Genomic DNA, 22,931 nt, shown 5'->3' with positions numbered 1-22,931 from the left:
GTCAGCGGCTCCATGCCACCCCCAAGAACTCTCAGACCTTTGACCCAGGTGGTCTGCTACACCCACTCTGGCTGCTTCTCTACCAGCCGAGAACTTAGCTCACATTCCCCACAGCCTGGTAAAAACAGGACTCAACAATCAATAACTTATCAAACAGACTCATATGCTAAGTTTTCAATCCACACAATAGACTTAGAACCATTTGACAGAGATATAAACCACCCACCTAGATAAGATATACTGACCCCTAGAAAGTGTACAGAACCTATGGCTACTCAGAGCCGCACAGGTGGAGGTGGGCCATCTTCATCTTCCATGTTGATCTCCCGCCTTTCCTCCTTCCTAGACTTTTTCCCCGCCTACCCTTCCTTCTCATCCAACGATAGGCTTCACCTTATCCTGGACCTGCCTTGTTGCATAATGACATCACCTTACATGAACCCATGGTGTAAAAGTAACTTTTATCCACCTGATATAACTGTGGTCTCAGAGGCTTACTGCCTACCTGCCGAGGCCTAGGCCTGGAAACCTCTAGCCTCCAGACAATAGTATTTGGGCCTAGAAGGTTTTCAGCCTGAGTCCTGCTGATGAATAAGCTCGCTCTTTTGAGCTCTTTCTGAGCTCTGGCTGGCTGTTTCAACTCAGCTGTTTTGGCTCAAACACTTCTCCAAGCTGACTGATTCAAACGGGCTTCTTTCTCTGTCTCTGACAGTTTTGCTCTGCTTGGCTTCATATTAACCCTGGCAATCTGTTCTAATCTTCTGGCTCCTCATTCTCTGGCTCCTTCTGTCTTCACCTGTGCCTACTTTTGTTCTCTCTCTCTCTCTCTCTCTCTCTCTGCAACCTATCTCTCTGTAACTGCCCTGGTAAAACTGCCTCCTCCTTTTTCCTCTCCCCCTCTCCCTCATAGCTTTCCTTTCCTCTCTCCTGAGAGTTGGGTGTATCCTATTCTGTCAGATCTTTTTCTGATTTGTCACTTTGTCTGCCACTCAATTAGACATCACTTTCAAAAAGGGTGCTTCCTTCTACAAACTAACTTTAACTTCATTGTTTGAGATTAAAGGTGTGTACTAAGAGTGTGTCTGATTTCCAGCCAAAAGAAATAAGGTATGTTCTAAGAGCTACACTACAACTAGAAACAGGTATTTTCAGTAAATAACACAATTTTGGGGTTCACTGTGTGATCAAATATCCTGCAACAATTGTGGGTGGTGGCATCGTGACCTCTATATGAAAGCAGACTAAGGCAGTCCCAGGTTTTGGTTGCTACATTCTTGGCTGGGGTCAGAAAAATGGCTACCAACTTTCTGGTGCACAGTGAGACTTGGTTTGACAAGTTTAATTCTGATGATGCAGAAAGGAGGTTGTGAGCAGAAGAGTAGGCCTGTGACCGACCGCTGACTCCCGGCAGGAGAATGTGCCTGCGCGATCCTCTGAATCATTGCAAGAGCCAGAGAGAACATCCAGAAGTCCTTGGCTGGAAGTTCAGGCCCTGGAGCCTCCAGTGGACCTGGTGGAGACCACAGTGAGCCCATTGTGCGGATTGCCAGTCTGGAAGTGGAGAACCAGAACCTTCGAGGTGAGGTGCAAGATTTGCAGCAGGCCATCTCCAAGTTGGAGGCCTGGCTGAGCACTGTGGAGGAGAGTTCACTTATTCACAGAGTCACAGACCCAACATGTCTCTCCTGCACACCAAGTGGAGCCCCCAACCAAGAAAGGAACCACAGAAGCAGAGGACGATAAGGACAATGACATTGACCTGTTCAGCAGTGATGAGGAAGAGAAAGTAAGGAGGCTGCCCAACTACAGGAAGAGAGGCTATGTCAGTAGGCAGAGAAGAAGGCCAAGAAGCCCACGCTGGTGGCTAAACTCTTCGTCCTCTTGGATGTTAAACCTTGGGATGATGAGACAGGCATGGCCCAGCTAGAGACTTGTGCGTGTTCCATTCAATTGGATGGACTTGTTTGGGCAGGGAAGGCGGGGAGTGGGGGGGGGGGGTTCAAACTCGTGCCTGTTGGCTACAGTATCCAGAAGCTGCAGATCCAGTGTGGTGGAGGATACAAAGTGCACCGACTTGCTCAAAGAGGAGATCACCAAGTCTGAGGAGCATGTGCAGAGTTCAACATCGCAGCTTTCAACAAGATCTGAAAATCCGAGAGTGTGTGGTTTCATGTGTGTGGGGACCTGCTGAGATTAAAGACCGAGACTCCGAAAAAACAAAGAAAGAAGAAAAGCAGACTGAGCAAGCCCCGTGCGGAGCAAGCCAGTAAGCAGCGCTCCTCCATGGCCTCTGCATCAGCTCCTGCCTTCAGGTTCCTGTCCTGTTGGAGTTCCTGTCCTGCCTTCCTTCAGTGATCGAGAACGATGTGGAGGTATAAGCTGAAATAAACTTCCCTCCCCAAGTGCTTTTAGTCATGGTGTTTCATCACAGCAGTCGTAACCCTGAGACAGCTGTACCCCGTTTCTGTGGTGCTGATGGTCAAGCCCAGGGTCTTGTGGGCAAGTGCTCAGTTTACTGGGTCCCACCCCTAGCCCCTCATTACTGGGCCCCACCCCTAGCCCCTCAGTTCCATGCTCGGTTTCATGCTAGATCCACCATGCAGTGAAGGCACACATCACAATTAGCTATGGCACCTTTTTTTACTTTTTTTTTTTTTTTTTTTAGATTTTTAATTATGTGCGTCTGTGGGCATGTCACGTGAGTTCAGTGCCCACGGTTCCTCTGGAACTGGAGTTCTGAGCAGGCAGTTCCAAGCTGTTTGAGGTAGGGGCTACTTGAAGGAACTGAACTGGGGACCTCCGGAAGAGCAGTGTTCACGCACTCTAAGCCACTGAGCCTTCTCTCTCAGCTCCTTAGCTTTTTTTTTTTTCACATTAATGTAATGTGTGTTCACACATGCACACCCACAATACATTTGCAGAGATCAGGAGACAACTCGTGGGAGTCAGTCCTCTTCTTTGAGCACATGGGTCCCGAGACTCGAACTCAGGCAGTCAGCTGTGGCAGCAAACACCCTATGGTCTGGGCCATCTTGTGGGCCCACAAATAGCTGTAGTGTTTATTGATACTTCATGCTCTGGGCTGTAAATCATCTCTGAATAACGATCTCTGACGTTCTGATTTTAAGATGATTTCTGTGTTTCTTACAGGCATTCAAGTTAGAGAGAGAGAAAAAGAAAAAAAAAATGTTTGCAATATGCTAGCAACCGTCCTACCAGCTGAGCTGCAGCTCTAGCCCCTTCCCACCCCTTTAATTTGAGACAGGGTCTTGCTATCTATTTCTGCCTAGTTTTAAACTCTCCATGTTGTTGGGGGTTGGTCTGGTGCTGCTATGTATTCTAATGCTAAAGATTGGCCCCCAAGATCTGGCTGCCCCCAATGAGCAGATCTTCATGTACACCGCGTGTGCTATATAGACTTTGCTCCCCGGTTTGAAACTATTGGTTAAATAAAGGTGGCTACAGCCAATTACTGGGGAGAATAGAGGAGGCGGAGCCTCAGTTACTAGGCGGGGCTTCACAGGTAGGCCCATGAGAAGGAGAGTGAAGGTGTGGTGTAGGAGAGACGGAACAGGAAGTCACTGTTAGATATGATGGACCAGGAGCACATGCCCGAGTGATATGGACCCTGAGGACAGGCTGGTGGAGCAGAAATAACCCAGGAAAACACAAACAACAGAAAACAAAAACAAAACAAAACAAAAAAACATGTCAGTCTCACATCCACAAGGTCTGCCCATTCTATGTTGTATGTCAAAAACTAGAGCCTGGCTAAGAGCTGTGACCTGTCCCTGGTAGCCACATCCTGTTTCCCTTCAGTTACTTACAGACCAGACTCTGCACTCCACATTCTGGGACACACTAAGGTCATACCACTCCTGCCGCTGGGCCTCCAGTCCCTCTCCCACCCCCAAATGTCTTAAAATCCTCTGCCCTCACCAGAACGCAGCCTATGATGGCTATTTTTTGGTTGTCAACTTGACTACGTCTGGAATGAACTAAAATTCAAAAATGGAACACACACCTCAGAAGAATTTCTGCTTCATTCAAAGTAGAAAGATCCACTTCTAATTCAGATCTTTGATAAGGATCCATATCTTAAACTGGAAGTCACCTTTCTGAGGTCACAACTGTTTGCTTGAAGCCTATATGAGGACATGGGAGAAGGAAGCTTTCGATCTTTGCCTGCTTGTTCTCACCTTGCTAGCAAATCCATTCCTTCGCTGGCATGAGAGCCTACTTCAGGGTTCCCGAGTCTACTGAAGACCCGAGGCATTCAGCCTTGTGGACTGAGCAACTACTGGATTCTTGGACTTTCTGCTCATTGCTCTGATTCTTGCCTTTCACTCCCTACCCTCTCCTCTTTGCCTCTGAGAGGGTGCCCTCTCCCCTGGCATCCTCTTTCCCTGGGGCATCAAGTCTTTTAGGATTAGGTACATCCTCTCCTGAGACCAAACAAGGCTGTTACACATGTGCCCGGGAGCCATGTACCAGCCCGTGAATGCTCTTCCCTTGGTGGCTTAGTCTCTGGGAGCTCCTAGGGGTCCAGGTTAGTTGACACTGTTGGTCTTCCTATGGGGTTGTCATCCCCTTCAGTCCTTTCCCCAATTCTTCCATAGGGATCCCCAACTTCAGCAAAATCTTTTACTAATGAAACTGAGAACCCCAAAAGAGGATACTGATCTCCCAGTTATATGATAGTTTTGCTGGGACAACTCCCCCCCAAAGAAGTAACACTTTTCCCTCCCCTTTTGGTTCTTTAATTGGCAGTGAAGAAGAACCTGTCCCTATATCCTAGATGACGTCACTTTCAGAGCAGGCTGCGGTGACAATTTGCACCACTTTGTGCATAGGACACCTACCACCCACGCCACACTTTAGTAAACATGAAGCCATTACAGGCAGTTAACCTGTAAGTTAACCATTGTAAGACCTGACATTTCAGAGGTGAAATGAACTCTCTCCAGAAAAAGGCAACACTTCGTAACTCACTAACCTATCAGGGCGCAGATGTTCATGGGCAGCCCCTGGAGCAGAAACTGTGCCCCCAAATTATCCCCAGAGAGAGAGAGGGAGTCCAGGGCGCAAAGGCTGCTGCTCTTTGGGGTATCTTACTGCTGTAATGACAGTGTTTTCTTGGTTGCATAACCCACAATTACACAGGAAATGGACCCAAAATTATTCTTGAGAGACTGGGTTGACCATTGCCAACTGGGTTTGGCTGGAGGCCCAGAAAAATACTAATGACATCTGAGGCTACCTGCAGTCCCCAGGCTAGGCAGCACTCCAGGGAAAGGGTAAGGATAGGCTTCAGGGACAGATGACACCGATTACAGTACCCTTCTCTTCCCTTTCTACATGGAGAATATGTTAACAAGACGTTGGCTTGCTCTCTGCTTTCTTCTTTGGTCTCTTGAGACAGGGTCTCACTGTGTAGCCCTGGCTGGCCTCAAACTCAGAGATCCTCTTGCATCTGCCTCCCAAGTGCTGGAATTAAGTGTGCCCTATCACGCCCAACCTGTTGTCTGCACTCCATGAGTCTTACATTTACAAAGAACCGTGGTCTTATTCAGGTACCAGACAATAGAAGCGAAGGTAATGGAAACCCACTACATCTGATTGAGTGTAGACGTCCTCTATAGGACAATTGCATAACAAGTTATTCTGTGATTATATCTGCTCAAAACAGCAGGTTCTTCCCCATCTCCCAGTTGCTGTGGGTCAGCAGCTCCAGCCACAGCTTACCTGTAGCCTCTGCTCAGAGTTGGTCACAGGCTGCAATCCAGCTGCCCACTAGGTTGTTGGTATCTGAAGGATCAAGGGGCAAAGGATCCAGTTTCCCATTCATGTGACCATTAGCAGATCCAAGGCCTCATGGGCTCCAGGACATCCTTTCCTCCTTTGCTAGCTAGTTGACAGGAATCCGCCTTCCATTATTTGCTAGGAAGGTACCCACTGCACCAGCCTCATTCTCAGAGTGCACGTGCTGACAATGCAATAAGGAGGATGGGCTGGAAACCAGACCACAGGGGTCTGCAATTTAATCACAGACCACAGGGGTCTGCAATTTAAATTAAATTAAATCTAATCCCGTTACTGTTATCAAGACGTGTTTGCTGGAAACCAGTTTGCTAAACCAGTCCATGACCAAAGAAAAAGTCATTTCTCGAAGCTGTAAGCATCAGAAAGGGAGCATTGAGGACCACCTAACAAGTCTGCCTACCCCAGGGGTACATCCGCAGAGGGCCAGGGATATGGCTCAGGGGTAAAAGCGCCACCTGAGTTAGGGTCTCTACTGTGATAAAACACAACGACCGAAAGCAACTTGAAGGAAGTTTATTTCTGCTTACAGTTCTCAAGTCACACTCCATCAGGTGAGGGAAGTCAGGGCAGGAACTCTGCAGGAACCTGAAGTAAAGAATAGAGGCCACGAAGGAACACACAGGCTCACCCAGTCTGCTGTCTTATACTGTCCAGGACCACTGCCCAAAGGTCGCACTGCCCATGATGGGCTGGACCCTCCCATACGAGTCATTAATCAAGAAAATGCCCCCACAGACCTGCCCACAGATGGATCTTATCTATGGAGGCATTTTGCTCAGTCATTATTCCCAGCTGTGTCCAAGTTCACATCAAGTTCATAAAAAACCAGCCATTATCGACCAAGCCTGTTGGCCTAAGCTCTACCCCTAAGGACTCATATGCAGGAAAATTGAACTAGTTCCTACACCCTCTGATCTCTACATGTGTGCTGTGGCACACGCCCCTCCCCCAGTCAATCAATCATGAAGGTAAAAGGTGTTTACAAAACAGCCCAGCAACAGGCAGGTTTCTAATGTCTCACAATGAGAACGACGTCGTTGGGAAATGCAAAAACAAAGCATTCCCTGGTTTTTGCTGTTGTTAGTTTGTTGAGGCAGGTCTCATGTAGCACAGGCTAGCCTTCGAGCCAGTATGTAGCTGAAGATGTTCTTAACTTCTGATGGAATTACACCCAGGCACACTTGCTCTTTTTATTGTTGATATTTTTAGACAGCCTCCTGCTATGCGGCCCACACAGCATTGGACTTAACCATAAGCCCCAGACCCCTGAGTGTACGCACTACTGTGTATGTGACAAAGAGAATGGATCTGAGGTGAGATCACAGGAGTGGGAGGAAAAGTAATGAGACTATGTGCTCATGTTTAAAGTCTCAAAAACTCAATAACAAGGAAAAAAAACAAAACTAAACAAACAAGCAAAAACAAATGAACAAAAGCCCTGAAACTTACATCCGGTAGACACCAACTCCCCCTCCCCCGCTCCTGACAAACACTACTTTTTATCTGCAGTTCTGACCACTTCATAGAAATGGAACCTTTGTGGGTTTTGTTCTGTAGTCTGTTTGTGTCATTTGGTATAACGTCCTCGTGGCCACAAAGAAGGTATTTAAATGGGAGCGGAGGATGTATCTCAGTTGATATTGTTTGTCCTATTCACAAAGCCCAGAGCCCAGCCCCCAGCCTCTAGGAACCAGGCCTGGTTTGTGCCTGTGCACTCCCAGCACTTGGAAGTGGAGGGAAGGGAAGCCACAAGATTAAGGTTATTCTTGGCTCTATAGCAAGTTCAAGGCCAGCCTGGGATACCGGAGACCCCGTATGGAAGAGGGAAAGCGGAGCTGGGGAACCACCAAAACTGATTTCGATTTGATTTGATTCCCGAACCCACCTAGCAGAAAGAGAAAACTGATTCCTGTAAGTTGTCCTTGGAACTCCACACCTGTACGCAGGAGTGCTCTCCCCAATAAACTAATTAAAAATGTAACAAAAATGTTATAAATCTGTTACACCTGGAGGCATGTGCTCCTAATTTTGTCACTTTTAAGGTGAAGGCAGCAGACAAAGTAGTCATTCAAAGCCAGCCTCAGCTACATAGCAAGTTTGGAGTTAACCTGGGTTACATGAAATCTTGTCTCAAAAATGACAGGGCTGGGGAGATGGCTCAGTGGGTAAGAACGTTTGAGGACCTGAGCCTGGATCTCCAGCATTCACGTGAAAAACGATGGCTGCTTATAACTGTAACTCGGGCACTGAGACACAGACAGGGAGATCCTGGGAGCTTGCTGGCCAACCTGCTCAGCGAAAACAGCTTCTGGCTCCATGACAGACCCTGTCTCAAACTAATAACTGGGTAGCTACAGAGGAAGATGCTTGCTCTGGCCTCAGCACGTGCACATACAGGTGCTTGCACCCCACTACTCCCATGCATCGCCCCAGCCCTATGCACAGAGTTAAAACAAAGCCAAAAGACATCAAACTGAGATTTCCAAAATGCCACAGCAGATTCACACCTCACTTCTGATATAAATAACAATAAAGGTACACAAAATAGAAGAGGAAAAAGGCCCAGTTTAAAGCCTAGATGACCGATTCTCTCAGTCAGAAGCTGCCTGTGCAAAGCATTAAGCAAGGCTCAAACTGGAGGAATTGGAAGCATTTTAGGTCTGAGCTGCTACATGTTATAAATAAGGGTAACTGGAAGACAGGAAAGGGAAACCCGACACTGTAGCCCATGACCGACACGAGTGCATGTGGGGCACAGTAAAGAAACTGCTGATATGACCTTGCCATGAAAGACTATCCAAAAGCATCTGGAAAAATCCAGAGCAGAGAGAAACGAAAGCAGATTGGATGTGGCCAGGCCCGGGAAGCAGGAAAGCAGGAGAGGATGGAGGAGGAGAGGGGGAGATAAAGAGGGATAGGGAAGGGGTGGGGAGAGAGAGGGAGAGAGAGAACAGCCACAGTGCACCAGAGCAGAGACTACACTTAAAACAAACATCAAGAGGGTTCTAAGGATGGATGAGAGCTTTGGGACGACCTCTGAGGGTGGAACACTCACTCTTACTTCACCCATTCCTGAGAAATGCTGTTTTTGTCTCTCTGCCAGAAGTCCTCCTATTGTCCTGCACATTTCTAGAGGTAGGGAGGGCCTGAGACCTAACAATGGGGAGTTGCTGGTGTGGTGACAGGTCTGAGTAGCTTCAGTACAGAAGTACTGACAGGGATTAAAGTGTCTGAAGAACCTAAGAGTGACCGAGACCCCTGGGCACAGACCATTTGTACCTTTGAAAGTGTGCTTGGGAACGGTGGCAAGTGTCTGATATCCCAGCAGTTGGGACAGAGGCAAGAGGATCACTAGTCTAAGTCCCACCTGTGCTTCATGGCAAGAACTATCTCAAAACATAACAAATCCACCAAGCCCAACAATCTAGCTTTCAGGAGTGTCTCCTATGGGCCAGCCTGAGGTCATTTGGTAAAGATGTGCAGACACATCCATGCTTCACCTCAGGAATGCAATGGGCATGTTGTAGAACAGGGTGTAAATGACACATGACAGTGAAGGCATGAAATCCACGTTGGCCAACATGAGAGCCATCAACACCTCATTCATGAAAGAGGCCACTCAACAGCTATGCAATCCTATTTTTTAGCATAGTTAAACACACACACATATCTACAAATGGATACAAACCTGTTGGGAAGAACCACAGCAGTTTATACCTGGAGACATGCAGGTAAGTCCTGGCTGCAGCAGGTCTCACTAAAACTTACTATGGCTAGGCTTGTAATCCTGGCACCCCAGAGGCAGAAGCAGGCAGAATGCTGTTGAGTTTGGGACTAGCCTGGTCTACATAGTTCCCAGCCAGCCAGGACTGTACAGTGAGAACCTATCTCAAGAAAACAAAACAACACTTTACTATGAAACTTTTGTGTTATGTGAAAGTTCCTTGTAATTTTATCAAAATATAGTGTTTCCTCATCAAGAGGAAAAGCTCTTTGGAGGGGCAGAGCTAGGTTTTGTGTGCTTAGATGTTTTTAAGTTCACAGACCCCAAAATAAAGTAGGGGAGTGAGAAAGGGAGAAGGCTTTGGTCCTAGCAGAGGTAAATAGGTCAATAAACCGCAAGGAAGCCAAGCAGCCTCTGCCTCCTGGAATCAGATGGTGGTCTAGCCCAGGCTTGTTTGGCTTAAAAAATTGTTTTGATACAAGTATGTTTTGTCTACACGTATGTATGTGCACCATGTGTGTCTCTGGTGCCTGTAGAGGTCAAAAGAGGGTGACAGATACCTGGAACTTCAGTAATAATAGTCACCATGTAGATGCTAAGAACTGAGTCTGGTCCTCTGCAAGGCATAAACACTCCTAACTACGGAGCCATCTCTCTACTCCCTTTTGGTTTTTTTTTTTTTTTTTTTTTGTATTCATCTACTGAGGCAGGGGTATTCTTTGTAGCCTAGCCTCAAACTTGAAGCAGTCCTCCCTCCTCAGCCTTCCTTCTAAATGCTAGGATTTAAAGCATGCACTACCATATCCAGCTCCATCTTTGAAGCCTTACCCATCTATAATTGAATGGGAAGTCAAGGTGTGATCCTGAATTCAACATCAGGGAACCCCTTGTCATGGGCTCATGCAACCTGAGCCATTTCCTGAATGAATGACAGCCCTACCAAAATCTCAACTCTCCTGCTCCAAAATGAACTGTTGTAGAGTAGGACACAGTGACCAGAGCTGAGGCAAGTGACATCTGGAGGACTGTCATCCATTACAGAAGCCAGACTACCTTGGTTACAGACTACCTTGGTTACTGGCTACCTTGGTTAGTGGTTACTGGTACCCAAACTTCTTAAAAGCAGCAAGGCTGGAGCATTATTCTGGAATTCTAGGAAGGACTGACAGTCTCTCTCCAGAACAGAATGTGTGTAAACAGCCACACTGACACCACCCATGGCTGCTGATTGTTTATTGCACGAGAAACTGGCAATACCGAGGCTGGTCAAGCATTACAAAACAATCTGTCGACCAACTTGGTGTTAACTAGCACAGGCCTTTCTGTACACACTTCACACACACACACACACACACACACACACACACACACACCCTCTGTGAGCCTGGTACTTCCATACCTGGCTGGCATCTGATCCCTGACCCAGCCTCAGAGCAGCTTTTGTGATGTATATGGAGTCCTGAGGTGAGTGCATGGGAGAGGAAGGGGTGTGCAGCAGTGAGCTGAGCCACTCAGAGCAGCATGTGCACTGTGCCAGGGTCTCAGGCTGTACTGGGGAAGGACAAAGGTAGGATGGGACTGTCCTCAGAAGGCCCCCAGGACTAGTTTGAGAGCATGCCTAGGGTGCCCTAGAGCTAGTATGTCCCGGGGAGCCTGGATGAGGGAGTGTGCTGCTATAACCACTCTGACAGTCTAGAGGGGCCTGGGTACCTACACAGGACGCTGTCAGGAGCTCCATAAATGAAGCCAAGCTACTAAGGCAGCTCAGGCCCTTCTGCTGGTTTTCAGTAGTGTCTTTTTTCCACAGTCTGACAAAGCCTCATGCTTATATAGTACAAACACTCAGCTGGGCAAGATGATCTCAGTTTTAAGCCACTGTGAGCTCCATAGGCCACTGAGGCATAGCAGTGTCACCTGCCCCTAACTGGGAGCTGACTAGAGTCTAGCAAAGGGACCTTGCAGTGAGGATGCACTGGACCGCAGAGTCAGGCCCCTAAGCTGGCACAACTGTTAAGCAGGTTCCTGAGAGGAGCAGCTGTTGGGGAAGCTACTGGATCAAGAGGGTTGAGCCCCTCGAATACCCAGGGCACCAGCTCCTTGACAGAGGGTGAGAACAGCACAGCTACAACACAACAGAAAGGGCCCTACGCACAGATACGCTTTGGAGTTTATGTCAAAGGACAAAGCCCACTGACACACAGATGGTGGCTTCTTCAACCCTTTGCTTGCTAGGAAGAGACGAGCTGGTGGCACTGGGTGTCTGCTACTCAGTCTGCGGCCTGCCAGGAAGTAAAGCAAAGATGGTTTTGATGCAGAGTTGCTCCCTTAGGTCTGATGCACAGACTCCAGGAAAGGTCTACAAAAGTGAAGCCTCTTCTGCTGGCAAAGACCCTTGGCTTTCTGGGTTTAGTCAGCCATCCCATGAGGCCTATCTCCTCATGGAACACTGTGAGGCCCAGCTTCAGTGGCAGCCCTCTAAGGCAGGGCATGTTCCTCACACACTCACACACACCCAGACTCAGTCCTAGTGGAGGGAGCAATTTTGTAGAGAAGGGCAGCCCTCTGATTTTGCAACAGGTAATGGAGTCGAAGGTGACAGGGCTTTATTCCAGACTGCCATCATCAGAGAGAAGAAAGGGTCCCCAAGGCCTCTTGGAGTTAGACTCTTCAGTCACCAACATGATCAAAGCACGGTCTCGTGCAGGGCCACTATCCAAAGGGCCTCTTGAGGGCTGTGCAGCCGGTGGCATCTCAGGCAGGAAGGACTCAAGACTACATGTGCTGGAGGGTATGAAAGGGGCAGCCTCAGCTACTCCTGTCCAAACCCCTCAGTCTCCTCAATGGCATACAGCAGCTTCTCTTTCAGCTGCTCATAGCTCTTGTAGGGAGGCAGATCCAGGCGGTTGAAGCTGTGGGAGAGGAAGGGAGAAGAGTAGCTAGGGCTCTACTGTCCTGCCCCCACCAGCCTGCAGGCTCTGGCCTGCCAGTTCCCACAAACTCACCACGTATGGCTCCTGGGAAGCCAGGTTTCCTTGCCAACTCTGTCAATGCAGAACTTCTGGGGTCCATTGCTCCCTGTCATCCAAGGCAAAGTGTCAACACAGATGGCCTTTCCCAAATCACCCACGCACTACAGCTCTTTCTCTCCCCAGCTTTCAGCTGTGTATGCCCTATGCTGTCCTCACCCCTAGGCAAGGCCCAGAAGGGCAGAGGAAAACGCACCGATGAGCTCGGCAAACCCCCCGACAGGCAAGCGGCAGGTTCCCGTGACAAACTGTAGCAGACGGATCCTCTTCTCGTTGTCCATCTCCTTCACAACCTGCAGGTCCACAAGACAGGCAGTCCTCAGCCAGCACTTTAGCTCCTAGCATGGACCTTTCCAGACCAACCCAACACACAGACACCACTTGGTCTCAGGGACATCCTGGGTCTGTCATCCCTCCACTCCCCGTCCCCACTTCTTTAAAGATACACTAAAGCTGGGAGTGGTTGTTTGGTGGACACAGGGTTTCTTCTTGGAGAGATAAACTACAGTAGAGTTGGCCAATGCTGAACATCTTAAAATACATGAGATAATAAATTGCATGGCATGTGAATCACACCTCCTCAAAAGTTTTACCTACACACACACACACACATATACACACACACACACACACACACAACTTCTTTCTCACCCCATCTGACTGGAGGAGACCACACAGCCAACTGCAGCTGAATTTCCTGCCCGCAGGCCCCCTTGGCTCCCAGCAACTGGGCCTGGACTGACTGCTGACACCCTCTATCACACAAGCTGGTGACAATATAGTCACAGCAACCTCTATTCTGACCAGAGAGTCTTTATCCCAGACTTCTCCAAGATGGGGAGGGGAGGAGTGTGTGAAAGATGAAGGGCCTTGAGTCTGGTGTCCTGGTGAGTCGTATGTCCTGTGGGCAACTGATAACCATACCTGGGAGACTCTTGCCCCCAGTCCTGCAGGGGAAACAGGGCCCCGGACGCACCTGCCAGAACCACTGGATCTGCTTGCTACTCTTGGTGTAGTGCCGGTAGATGGCGTTCTTCTGCCAGTCGCTCAGGTCTATCTCCTGCATGCCGCACAGCATGAGCTGCAGGGAGGGAGGGAGGCAGGGAGGGAGGGAGGGAGTGGGGGAGGGGCTTGTCAGCCTGAGTCACCCATGGTACCTCTCACTATCAGTCTCCCAAACTATCTCAGCCTGCTACTGTGCCAGAAAATGTAAAGGCCCTGCTCTCGCTCTCTAAGCACAGGAAAATTAGAGCTGAAAATCCAGGCGACACTACCCATCCTGCTGTGCCCAGCTTGCTAAAATGTGGGACTTGGTGGGCATTTCTGTAGGTTATGCATCATGGACTGGGGTACCCTAAAAGCACTGGGGTCAAGGGCCCACATTCTTTGGTACTCACCTCCAGCTCTTTCTCATCAAAATATCTCAACCATTCCAGAGGGGCCACCTCATTGAAGCCATCCAGGAAGGCTTTGGTCTGCTCTTCCACACCTCGGGTGAACCTCCAGTCAGTCAGCAGCCTAAAACCAAAAATGGAGCCCAGGACACCATGCCTTTAACTGCTGGACCTAGACACACCAGGTAAAGTTTAATGGACTAGACAGGAAACCTGAAGAACCTGAGTGGGAGGTTTGTGGGAGGTTTGTGCATCAGCATTATCGAGCACAAAGACTGAGACACACTGGACAAAGAAATGTGAGGGGTCAGGAGAGATGGCAGCATCTAAGCTTTGTATTTTTTTTAAAGAGTTCCCGGTAGCTGGGAAGCCTCTCGAATGCAAAGGAGACCAACCCAGAGCTAGTACCCAAAGCCAGAGGCTCCGAATCTCATAGCTCAAATCATTACGTGACCAACCAAGGCAGACAGACCTAGGATATTCCCACAATCTGTGGGGATTATAGGGGTGGGATCCTGGTCAAACACTGTACAAACACAAGGGCAGATTCCTTTCCTCTGTAACATACCCCCTCTCCCCAGGCTGAGGCTCACATGATATATTCCTCCTTGTTCTCCTCGGTAACTCGGATGTTCTCACCGCCTTCCTTAAGCTCATGGGTTGTCACCTTGCCCAGGATCTCCATGTCTTGGATGAAAAACAGCTCCAGGCCACACTCCTCCAGGTTGTTCTCTCTGGGACACAGGATACCAGGGGGAAAATGTCCATCTTAACAAGGTCTGTTCTGACTTCTTACTGGGAGCCCTAAGAGACACTAGGAACTCACAGGTAACCAGGAACCCTGACCAGTGCCTTGGCACATTTTCTGCTGCAGGGAGAGAATTCTATAACTGTCCTACAGGGGACCTAGAAGCTCTTATCTCTATAGGCCTTAGAGAAGCCATGTAGGCACCTAAAAAAACCAAGGCCAGGGGTGCCAAGTGGCCAACCAGAACCCTGCTCCATCAGCACTGGGCAAGCCAAGACTCACTTGATCCAGACAATGGAGTTGTAAAACTCAGGGTCAATAGACTCCAGGTCCTTCAGAGTTGGTCTCTTGTTGAGCATCCTCTTGTAGAAAGGGAGGGTAAAGCCTGTGTCGATGAACTTTCCATGGTACAGAGCCTGGACAAGGAAGAGGCAGAGCAAAGGGCTTGCTTGACTTCCTAGGATGGCAGCTGAGGACTCAGGTACATTTTGGCTGACGCCTGCCCTACTCCCTGAGAGCCAGCTGCTCTAGCTAAAGGGAGACCTGGGAAACAAGCACTTTTGTTTTGTTTTGTTTTGTTTTGTTTTTTAAACTTGGACATAGGGGCAGATCATCCCACACTGAAAACCACAGGGACAGGCAAAGTAGGCCACTGTTTGCCTAGCACACTAACCAGGCCACTTCTGCTTCTAGCAAAGGCCTATCCCCATTCCAGAGAAAACTTGTTCATAACAGCTCCAGGTGGCAGCCCTGGCTTGCTGGCATGCTGAGCGGGTGGCACAAGAGGCCAAAAATAATGCAGACACTGAGGCTAGCAAGAGCTGGCAGCCAGTGGTGAGTAATAGTCTAGGAGTTTCACTGCTCTGTCCTTGTTGGCTGCTAGGCCAGGTAGGCCTCAGACCCAGGAAGCATGTGCCCATTTCTGGAGCCACTGCCAGCACTTAGCCAAGAACTTCCAGATGATAGGAATGGCCATATTTGGTGACAGAGCTGTAAGTCCCTCGGTAATCCAGAGAAGGAAGTGTGAGATAACTTGGGCCTCGACATAGAAAAGCTGGCACCACAGCACAGTAGGACCACAGCTTCACAGGCTCCACAATCCCTACTTATGTGTATCATAAAGGAGATGGCATGACCTCCCTCTTGACCAGTAGGTTGAGCCTATATTTCTAGTCAGTCGCTGGGAAGCCCTGGCCTTGCACCAGCCAGTTCACTGTGGCTCTGATTTTACTAAGCCCATGCTGATTCTGAACTCTCTTTGAGAAGGCCCAGTGTCTCGTCAGACATCCCCAAAAATTTCATCTCTACTGCAGCACATGAAAGATGCACTACCTTTAAGAAAAAGTAGTAGCCAGGCAGTTGGGGCCTTGCTTGGCTCAGTCCCATACTCTAAGCCCCTATAGACTCAGATGATGTCCCTGAGCTTCTCTGTAGTAAGTTCTATACAACATGAGAAACCCTATGATGGCTCCAGACAGCCACTGTGAAATCTCTCACCTACCCCACAGCCATCTAGCTTGTTTTCTGTTTTTGTTTGTTTGTTTGTTTGTTTGTTTGTTTTAATTTCCAGGTTAGAAATTACGTGAGAAAGAGAAGAGTCACAGGGAATAGTCCTGGTCAGGGGCGTGACCCTGGTCCATGAGGGCTGCTATTCATGTCACTGCTGACTAGGCTGTGATTAGAGCCAGCCTCCTCAGGGCTGCCCTTCCCAAAGGTCTCAAAAGAGGAAGAGAAGAAGGGAGGCATCCCTGGGGGTTACCATGGCGATGAATCTGCCGATAAAGCGGAAGTAGGTGAGGTGGTCAGGGTTGATGGAAGAGGCAGGGTTGATCTGCAGGCAGTAATTGTTCTTCCCAGCATATTCAAACAAACAGTACATAGGGTTGAGCACCTCATGGGACAGGAGGAAAAACCACTCTCTGTGAGGGAAGAGAGGACAGAACAATGGGACCCTTGGCACAGCAGCTGGGGTTCTGCTGGGTCAGACTACCTGAATGCATGTGCCCTGCAAGGTCAGTAAGCCAGCCCATCCCAGGTCCCGGTGAAGAGGACAGCACCTAAAATTGCTCAGGAAATCTCTGTGTTTGCCTGTCGGCTCCCTGGGTACAGTTATGTTACAATACCTAGAACTTCAGATGGCACAGGGGCTCCTCACAGCCAGGGCCACCATGCATCACTGCGGGGGCTGTGTACCATATATAAAGGTGATATTTAAAGCACTATAGACTGGGCTGGCAAGAAGGCTCAGCAGGTAAAGGTTCTTGCATCCAAGCCTGACAACAGAGTTTAATCCCTAGAACCCACTTGGCATACAATGAAAATTGAATCCCATAAGTTATCCTCTGACCTCCATACAGATACAACTATGCTCCCAAACAAATAAATCAACAAACAAATAAATAAATTTATCATGATGACATTTCTGCTCTATAGCAGTAAGCACCCTGCTCCACCCCACTGGTACCCAGTGTAATGTAAAGGACACACAGTAACATGTTCCCAAAAGCTGGACCTGGAAAGTTCTGAGATTCACTTGGCCTCTAGAAACCTCATTCCTTCAGACACCCCATAGGTACCTCACTTGTATATTGCCCTCCCTTCACCCTAGAACCCATTAGCATACCCTAACCCAAACTTGGATCCATTCATCTCAACCGACACCCACCCAACAGATGCCTTAGCTCTATCTGCACCCTACATATAAGCTTCAAGCCAGAATGCAGAGTACTTCAGAGCTTGAGCTAAACAATCAGGGAACACAGGTCAGGGGGGCCAGCCCCTGGCTGCTGGGCTGTTTGTGGCTGTGTAGATGGAGTCCTTCGATGCAGAGGGTGCTCCAGTATCCTGTCCGTGGTTCTACCCTGTGGTAGAACAGCATGATGTAACCTACCATAGGGTAAAACCACTGGCAGGACACAGAGAGAGACACACAGGGCGGGAGCCACACCAGATGCCCACCAAGCACAGCCTGGAGAGGTCACCACGGAAAAAGAACAATTCATCTGCAGGATGGGATCAACACAGAAGACTACACCACCAGCAAACAGGATCAGAGGTGGGTGAGCCCAACACCAAGCCAGAAGATATCCCCACACCACAAGGTCAGCAGAATGAGAGTTTACCACAGCCAAGAAGCTCCTTCCCACTGGTTGGACCCTCTGTTGTCCAAGGTGATGCTTTACCAGAGAGCCTGTTAACTTTTGTAGGGTGAAGGTAACATAGTGCTCTGGGTTCTTTTAGGGTTTATACTAATTGCTTTAATTTTGTTGACTGGTACACATGACATGCAGCAGGGGTGGCAATGCTGAAACATACCAGATGTGCTCTGAGAAATCTTACTTAACCTGCTCTGGCTGCATCAAATAGAAGGAAAGCCAAGAGTTGATTTTAAGGGACACTCACAGACCCTAAAAGCTAGCCACTGTCCACTGATACAATGCCAGGTTGTTTTTAACTAAAGAAAAATAGCTTGTAGGCTGGCATAGAACCACACACCATGTCCCTCCCCAACAAGCCTCTAGCATCCCTATAATCTAATAACCAAAGGTGTGAGGCTTGACCCTGATTCGTGGTTTACTGGTATTAGCCAGAGAAGTTTATCAAGGGAGTTTCTTTTCTTTTTTGGAAATAGAGTCTCATGAGACCCAGAAAGCCGTCAAACTCACCATGTAGCCAAGGACAACCCTGAACTCCTATCCTTCTGCTTCTGTGTCTCAAATGCTACAATTATAGAGGTGAGCTACTGTGCCTGATTTATGTGGTGCTGCAGAACAAACCCAGGGCCTGCAAGACAAACACCCTATCTTAACTGAGCTACACCCGCAACCCAAGAAATTAATGTATCACGCCAGTGCCTTTCCTGTTGATGCAGGAGAACTCAGAGAAAGAACAGCATCAAGGAGGTAGCTTTCTCAACATGGGCCCTGAAGCCAGGGGACATGGGTTAGAGTACAGCCCTTTGGGCACCCTGGCTCACCTGGCGATGCCGCCGTAGTCCAGGCCCTCCTCACCACGCATGATGATGTAGAGCCGGCGGCGCAGGTCGTAAGGTTTCATGTTCATAATCTGGGGAGACAGGGCATCCGGCCATCCTGCCCCTGACCCCAGCACAGAAGGCAGGGATGTGGGGGCAGGGGACTCTATCTAAGGCTTACTGTCTAACAGATATGGTCACCAACACTTATGCCATGAGACAGGATTGGGTGATGGAAGGAAGCCTACTTGCCCAGGATCCTGGCATCAGGAATATTCTCTAACCTGTTGGAAAGAATCCTCAAAGAGTGTCTGCCTGGAAACGCTGATCTTCACATGGCTGGGTAGGGCATTTGACTGAAAAGAAAAGGAAAACTTAACTGGGGCTTCCCAAGGGTGCCCACTCAAAAGGCTCTTCCCTCAGAATTAGAATCCTACTCCTTCAAGACACACAGTATCTTGCTCCTATCTAAGGCACCCCGCCATCACTGCATATGTGGAGCTGGGAGACCAATCTGACAGTAATTAACAGCTCCATTCCCACAGAAGTCCCCCAAACAGAACTCACATGGCAGAGGAAACGGAACTGGTGATACTTCCACCGAAAACTCCGGTCATAGGCACCAGGTGAGCCTTGTTTTGTCCTGGCAAAAGCAAAGAATATTCAGGAACTTATTTGATTTCTTAGAAAATAAACAGTCCATTTCTGAGAGCCCTAGGGAAAGTGGATGCTCTGCCCCATGTATTTAAGAGGAGTAAAGTAAGACACAGGAAGGAACTGACTACCACTGAGACTCAGACATGGAGACAATACCCTGGGCCCATCCCTTAATGGTGCCATCCACATCAGTACTACAACAGCACATACACATACAGACCCCTTTCCCCAGGTAGCTTAACAGGACAGACTGGGACTTGCTGGGGACAAGGCTGAGGTTGTAAAGGTCCTTACCCTGACTCGAACCCTGGGCGAGGATCCTTAAAGGTGGTGGTGCGGGTATTGTGATCCACAAAATACCGCACACCCTCACTGGTATATTTCATCTCCCACCCTGGGGGCAGGGCTGGCTCCTGTATCATCCTGAAAACAGAATAGGGGTTATCGTCTACCCTCTGCTTGGAGGCTGGGTTCTCCAAAGTCTTACTTTGTCTTTGCCTTTTCTAGTCTCTGCAGCCTTCCATGGGGGAAGGGATATCCTAAGGATATGCACCCGGTGAGAATCAAGTTGTGAGAAAACAGGTCATGTACAAAAAGGGCCCATTTACTATGGGGCTAAAATGCCAGTCCTGGGTGGGTAGCATTAGCCTCGGTGTGTCCGGAGGCTCTTGGGGTATTAAGCATGTATAAGGATTAAAGGTCCCCTAATGTTAGCACTATGAGGCAAATGTAAAGGACATTTGGCCACAGCTGGAGTTGCACAGATCCCTCAGCCCATCCCCCATGGTCCCTCTGCCTGAGTCCTCACCCCTGGGTCCGCGGGTCCTCCCATTGAGTAGTGCGTGTGTTGTGATTCACGTAATACACCCGGCCATTGTCCTGCCTCTTCTCTGCCACAGGAGAAGAAGAGAGAGAGTGCAGTCAGATTCAAACAGCCTGTCCCTTGCTCTGCTACCTGTGTGATGGGCTAGCATTTCTGTCCCCATCACCGACCTGCTACAGAAAGTTAGGAGGTGAGAACTTGCCCCACTCACACTTGCCATTGGGGACAAAACAAAGAGCCTGTCCCTGTTGCAGGACAGGGGAAGGGGCCATCCATTCCCAATTCTGGTTGCTTGGCCTGTCAAAAGGAAGGTGGCGTTGCGGTCTAACAGTCCCCGCCGAGCCAGGGAGGTAATTGCATCCGTGTGTGTGCAGCATGGCTGCCTTGACAGCTTCCTCTCAGTCTCAGAGAGAGGAAGAGAGGGTGACCCACCAGCTCTAGGTGGGCAGAAAAAGTCAGAGGTAGCTCCAACAAGACCCGCCTTCCCAGGAAGTTCCTGGGCCTCAAAGCTGTTTCTGTCCTGGCAATAAGCAATACTAACAACTCTCACTCTTTTACACGGACACAGTGAAATTAAAGAACAACAAAATAAGTAGTTTCAGGAGCCAGAAGAACCTAAAAAGTGAAAGGGGAGATGAATGGGAAGTCCACCACCCCCGCTCCTTCCAGAACCACCCAGGATAGTTTCTATATATCTGAGGTCTGCTCTTTGGCTCTGCCTTATCTACTGTCTAACTGAGGTGTTATGAATAGACTTTTGTCAACTAAACCCTCACAAAAGCCAGGAAAACAAAAGGAAGGACAGCCCGGGAGATGGCTGCAGCCTTCACAGACTGCCAAAACCCAGCTGGTGGGTCTGTCTGGCCTCTGCGGAAAGCAGTCCCACCCCTGCCCCCACCTGAGGTTTCTGAAGGACTGGCTGCCCCAGCTCAGAGCCACTGTTGTAAACTACATCCTCCATGGGGGATGAACCAGGGACCAAAGCCAAGACCAGTAACAAGGCAGGGTGATGTGTGCAGTGGGTCTGAGTCACTTTGCTTCATGTTGCTACATCTTGGAGGCCTATGTAACACCATACCCACTGGCAGCCTTCAAAGGATAGTCTGTAGGGAATCATCTGTGAACACAGCAGCACCAGGTTTGAGAGGCGAATGGACTTGGAAACATTAGTCACGTCAGGCTGTTCAGGAGCAGATGCAGCTCTAAAGTGGATGTGTCCTAACCCTTCCCCCCTGAGACTGTAGTTAGAAACAGCCATGGAGGCTCCTTGGGGCACTATAATAGCACCCAAGATCCCATGCTTGGGATCTTCCACAGGGAAGACCAGCAGGCTCAGCATCACAAGACTTCTCTTTTGGCCTTGCTTTTCTACTCTTCTTACCATTTTGGAGGAAGCAGCCCCTGCTATAGGCCTGGGACCCAACCCAGAACCCGACATGTTCTTGTCATAGGGTTTTCTTCCAACTTTTGCACTCATCCTTCCTACCTCAGCTTCATAGTGCTACAAGTACAGACAAGTGCCTCCATGCCTAGCCTAACATGTTCTCCTCTCTCCTGTGGAGCATGTCTGCTTTTCTGATGACATATAAGCAGTGCTGACTCCAAGCTGGGCTCCTCTGTTCCTACCTCACATGCTCACACACTTCACCCCTGTGAATCTTCAGTTCACACAGCTTTCTCAATGCGACTGTCAATGAGCAAGATGGTTACAGAAGGAAGTACGGTTGATGGAGCTGCTCTGACTGCCTGTGCAGAACTAAAAACACTCCAGACCAGACTCCAGTCACCAGCCGCCATACACAGGCCGGGCTCTTAAACTACTGCCAGGGAGCAGCTGTCTGTGTCAAGATCTAGCCCAAAAGCACCACATCCTGGAGATGCCCTAGATATCACTGCCAGCGTCTCAGTGGCACTCCCTATCCATGTAGTAGCATCTGTGAGCACACAAACCCGCACTTACCATCCTCCCATACCCCCACCAAGACGTTAAACCCAACAACTTGCTTGTCCTGTGAAAGCTGCTCCCTATGGCATCTGGGACAAACCCCTGCCCAGTTCAGAGAGCTGCAGAATTCCCTGGAGTGTGCCATTTCTAATAACACTTTCGTTCCTTCTTTCTTCTTCTTCTTCTTTTTTTTTAGGTACAGTACTGCTTCTTAAAATAGCCACGAAGCCTACAATCTCACCCAAGTCATGGATGTCTGGCTCTTAATGGATGCCCATGCCTTAACTCTTGGCAAGTCATACAAAGACCTGAGGAGCAGCTGACGACAAGGGATGTCAGTCACTGAGCAGCAATGCTACCCTCAGAACTGTCAACCAGTGTGAAACTCTGCATCCCCGTGTCTCGTTCACAATGGGACCACAAGCAAAAGTGGTTAACACTACTCAAAGTTAGGCTGCTGTCCATTCTCCAGTGTCTCAACTGCAAAGAAGACCTGTTAAGACGGTGACCTCAATTAGTGTCATGGACAGAAAGAAGTCTGCATGGACATGAGATGCGCCAAACTATCTGGGTTTTGGTAGATTCCTGAGTTACCACCCTGGGACTCGGGACTCAGACACAAGAGTCCCCCAGCTGCTTGGAGAACTCTTTCTTGGGGTTACACAGTTCCCTCTGTTAGCTGTGGCAGGTGACTTTAGCATAGGCGAACCCCGCAGGCTTTACCACTGCCATCATCCCAACTGGATGTTCTCAGCACATGTTTAAGTGCAACCCAAGGGACAGACAGTACATGCAGGAGATAGGGACAGAATGGTGCG

General features: G+C 49.0%; 1 protein-coding gene and 1 pseudogene across 2 annotated transcripts in view; one reads left to right on the top strand and one right to left on the bottom strand.

Moving 5' to 3' along the window:
* Positions 1-1,292: 1,292 nt before the first annotated feature.
* LOC308436446 (elongation factor 1-delta-like) lies at positions 1,293-2,148 on the top strand (annotated as a pseudogene). Its single transcript has one exon. The product of its transcript is annotated as an elongation factor 1-delta-like (transcript).
* An 8,695-nt stretch (positions 2,149-10,843) lies between these two features.
* WWP2 (WW domain containing E3 ubiquitin protein ligase 2) overlaps positions 10,844-22,931 on the bottom strand; it is a 116,615-nt gene continuing 104,527 nt past the window's right edge. Inside the window, exons 12-24 of the mRNA XM_080936613.1 lie at positions 20,154-20,235; positions 19,640-19,768; positions 19,256-19,331; positions 18,973-19,044; positions 18,692-18,780; positions 16,475-16,634; positions 14,998-15,131; positions 14,561-14,701; positions 13,971-14,091; positions 13,550-13,654; positions 12,770-12,866; positions 12,550-12,622; positions 10,844-12,456 (exon numbers count right to left, since the gene is read on the bottom strand). Of these exons, the coding sequence (XP_080792739.1) occupies positions 12,357-12,456; positions 12,550-12,622; positions 12,770-12,866; positions 13,550-13,654; positions 13,971-14,091; positions 14,561-14,701; positions 14,998-15,131; positions 16,475-16,634; positions 18,692-18,780; positions 18,973-19,044; positions 19,256-19,331; positions 19,640-19,768; positions 20,154-20,235 (1,379 nt within the window). The 3' untranslated portion in view covers positions 10,844-12,356. The remainder of the gene's footprint in view (positions 12,457-12,549; positions 12,623-12,769; positions 12,867-13,549; positions 13,655-13,970; positions 14,092-14,560; positions 14,702-14,997; positions 15,132-16,474; positions 16,635-18,691; positions 18,781-18,972; positions 19,045-19,255; positions 19,332-19,639; positions 19,769-20,153; positions 20,236-22,931) is intronic.

The sequence above is a fragment of the Micromys minutus genome, assembly GCF_963924665.1.
Source record: "Micromys minutus genome assembly, chromosome: 24".
Lineage (NCBI taxonomy): Eukaryota > Metazoa > Chordata > Mammalia > Rodentia > Muridae > Micromys > Micromys minutus.
This window is presented reverse-complemented; position numbering and strand designations above follow the sequence as displayed.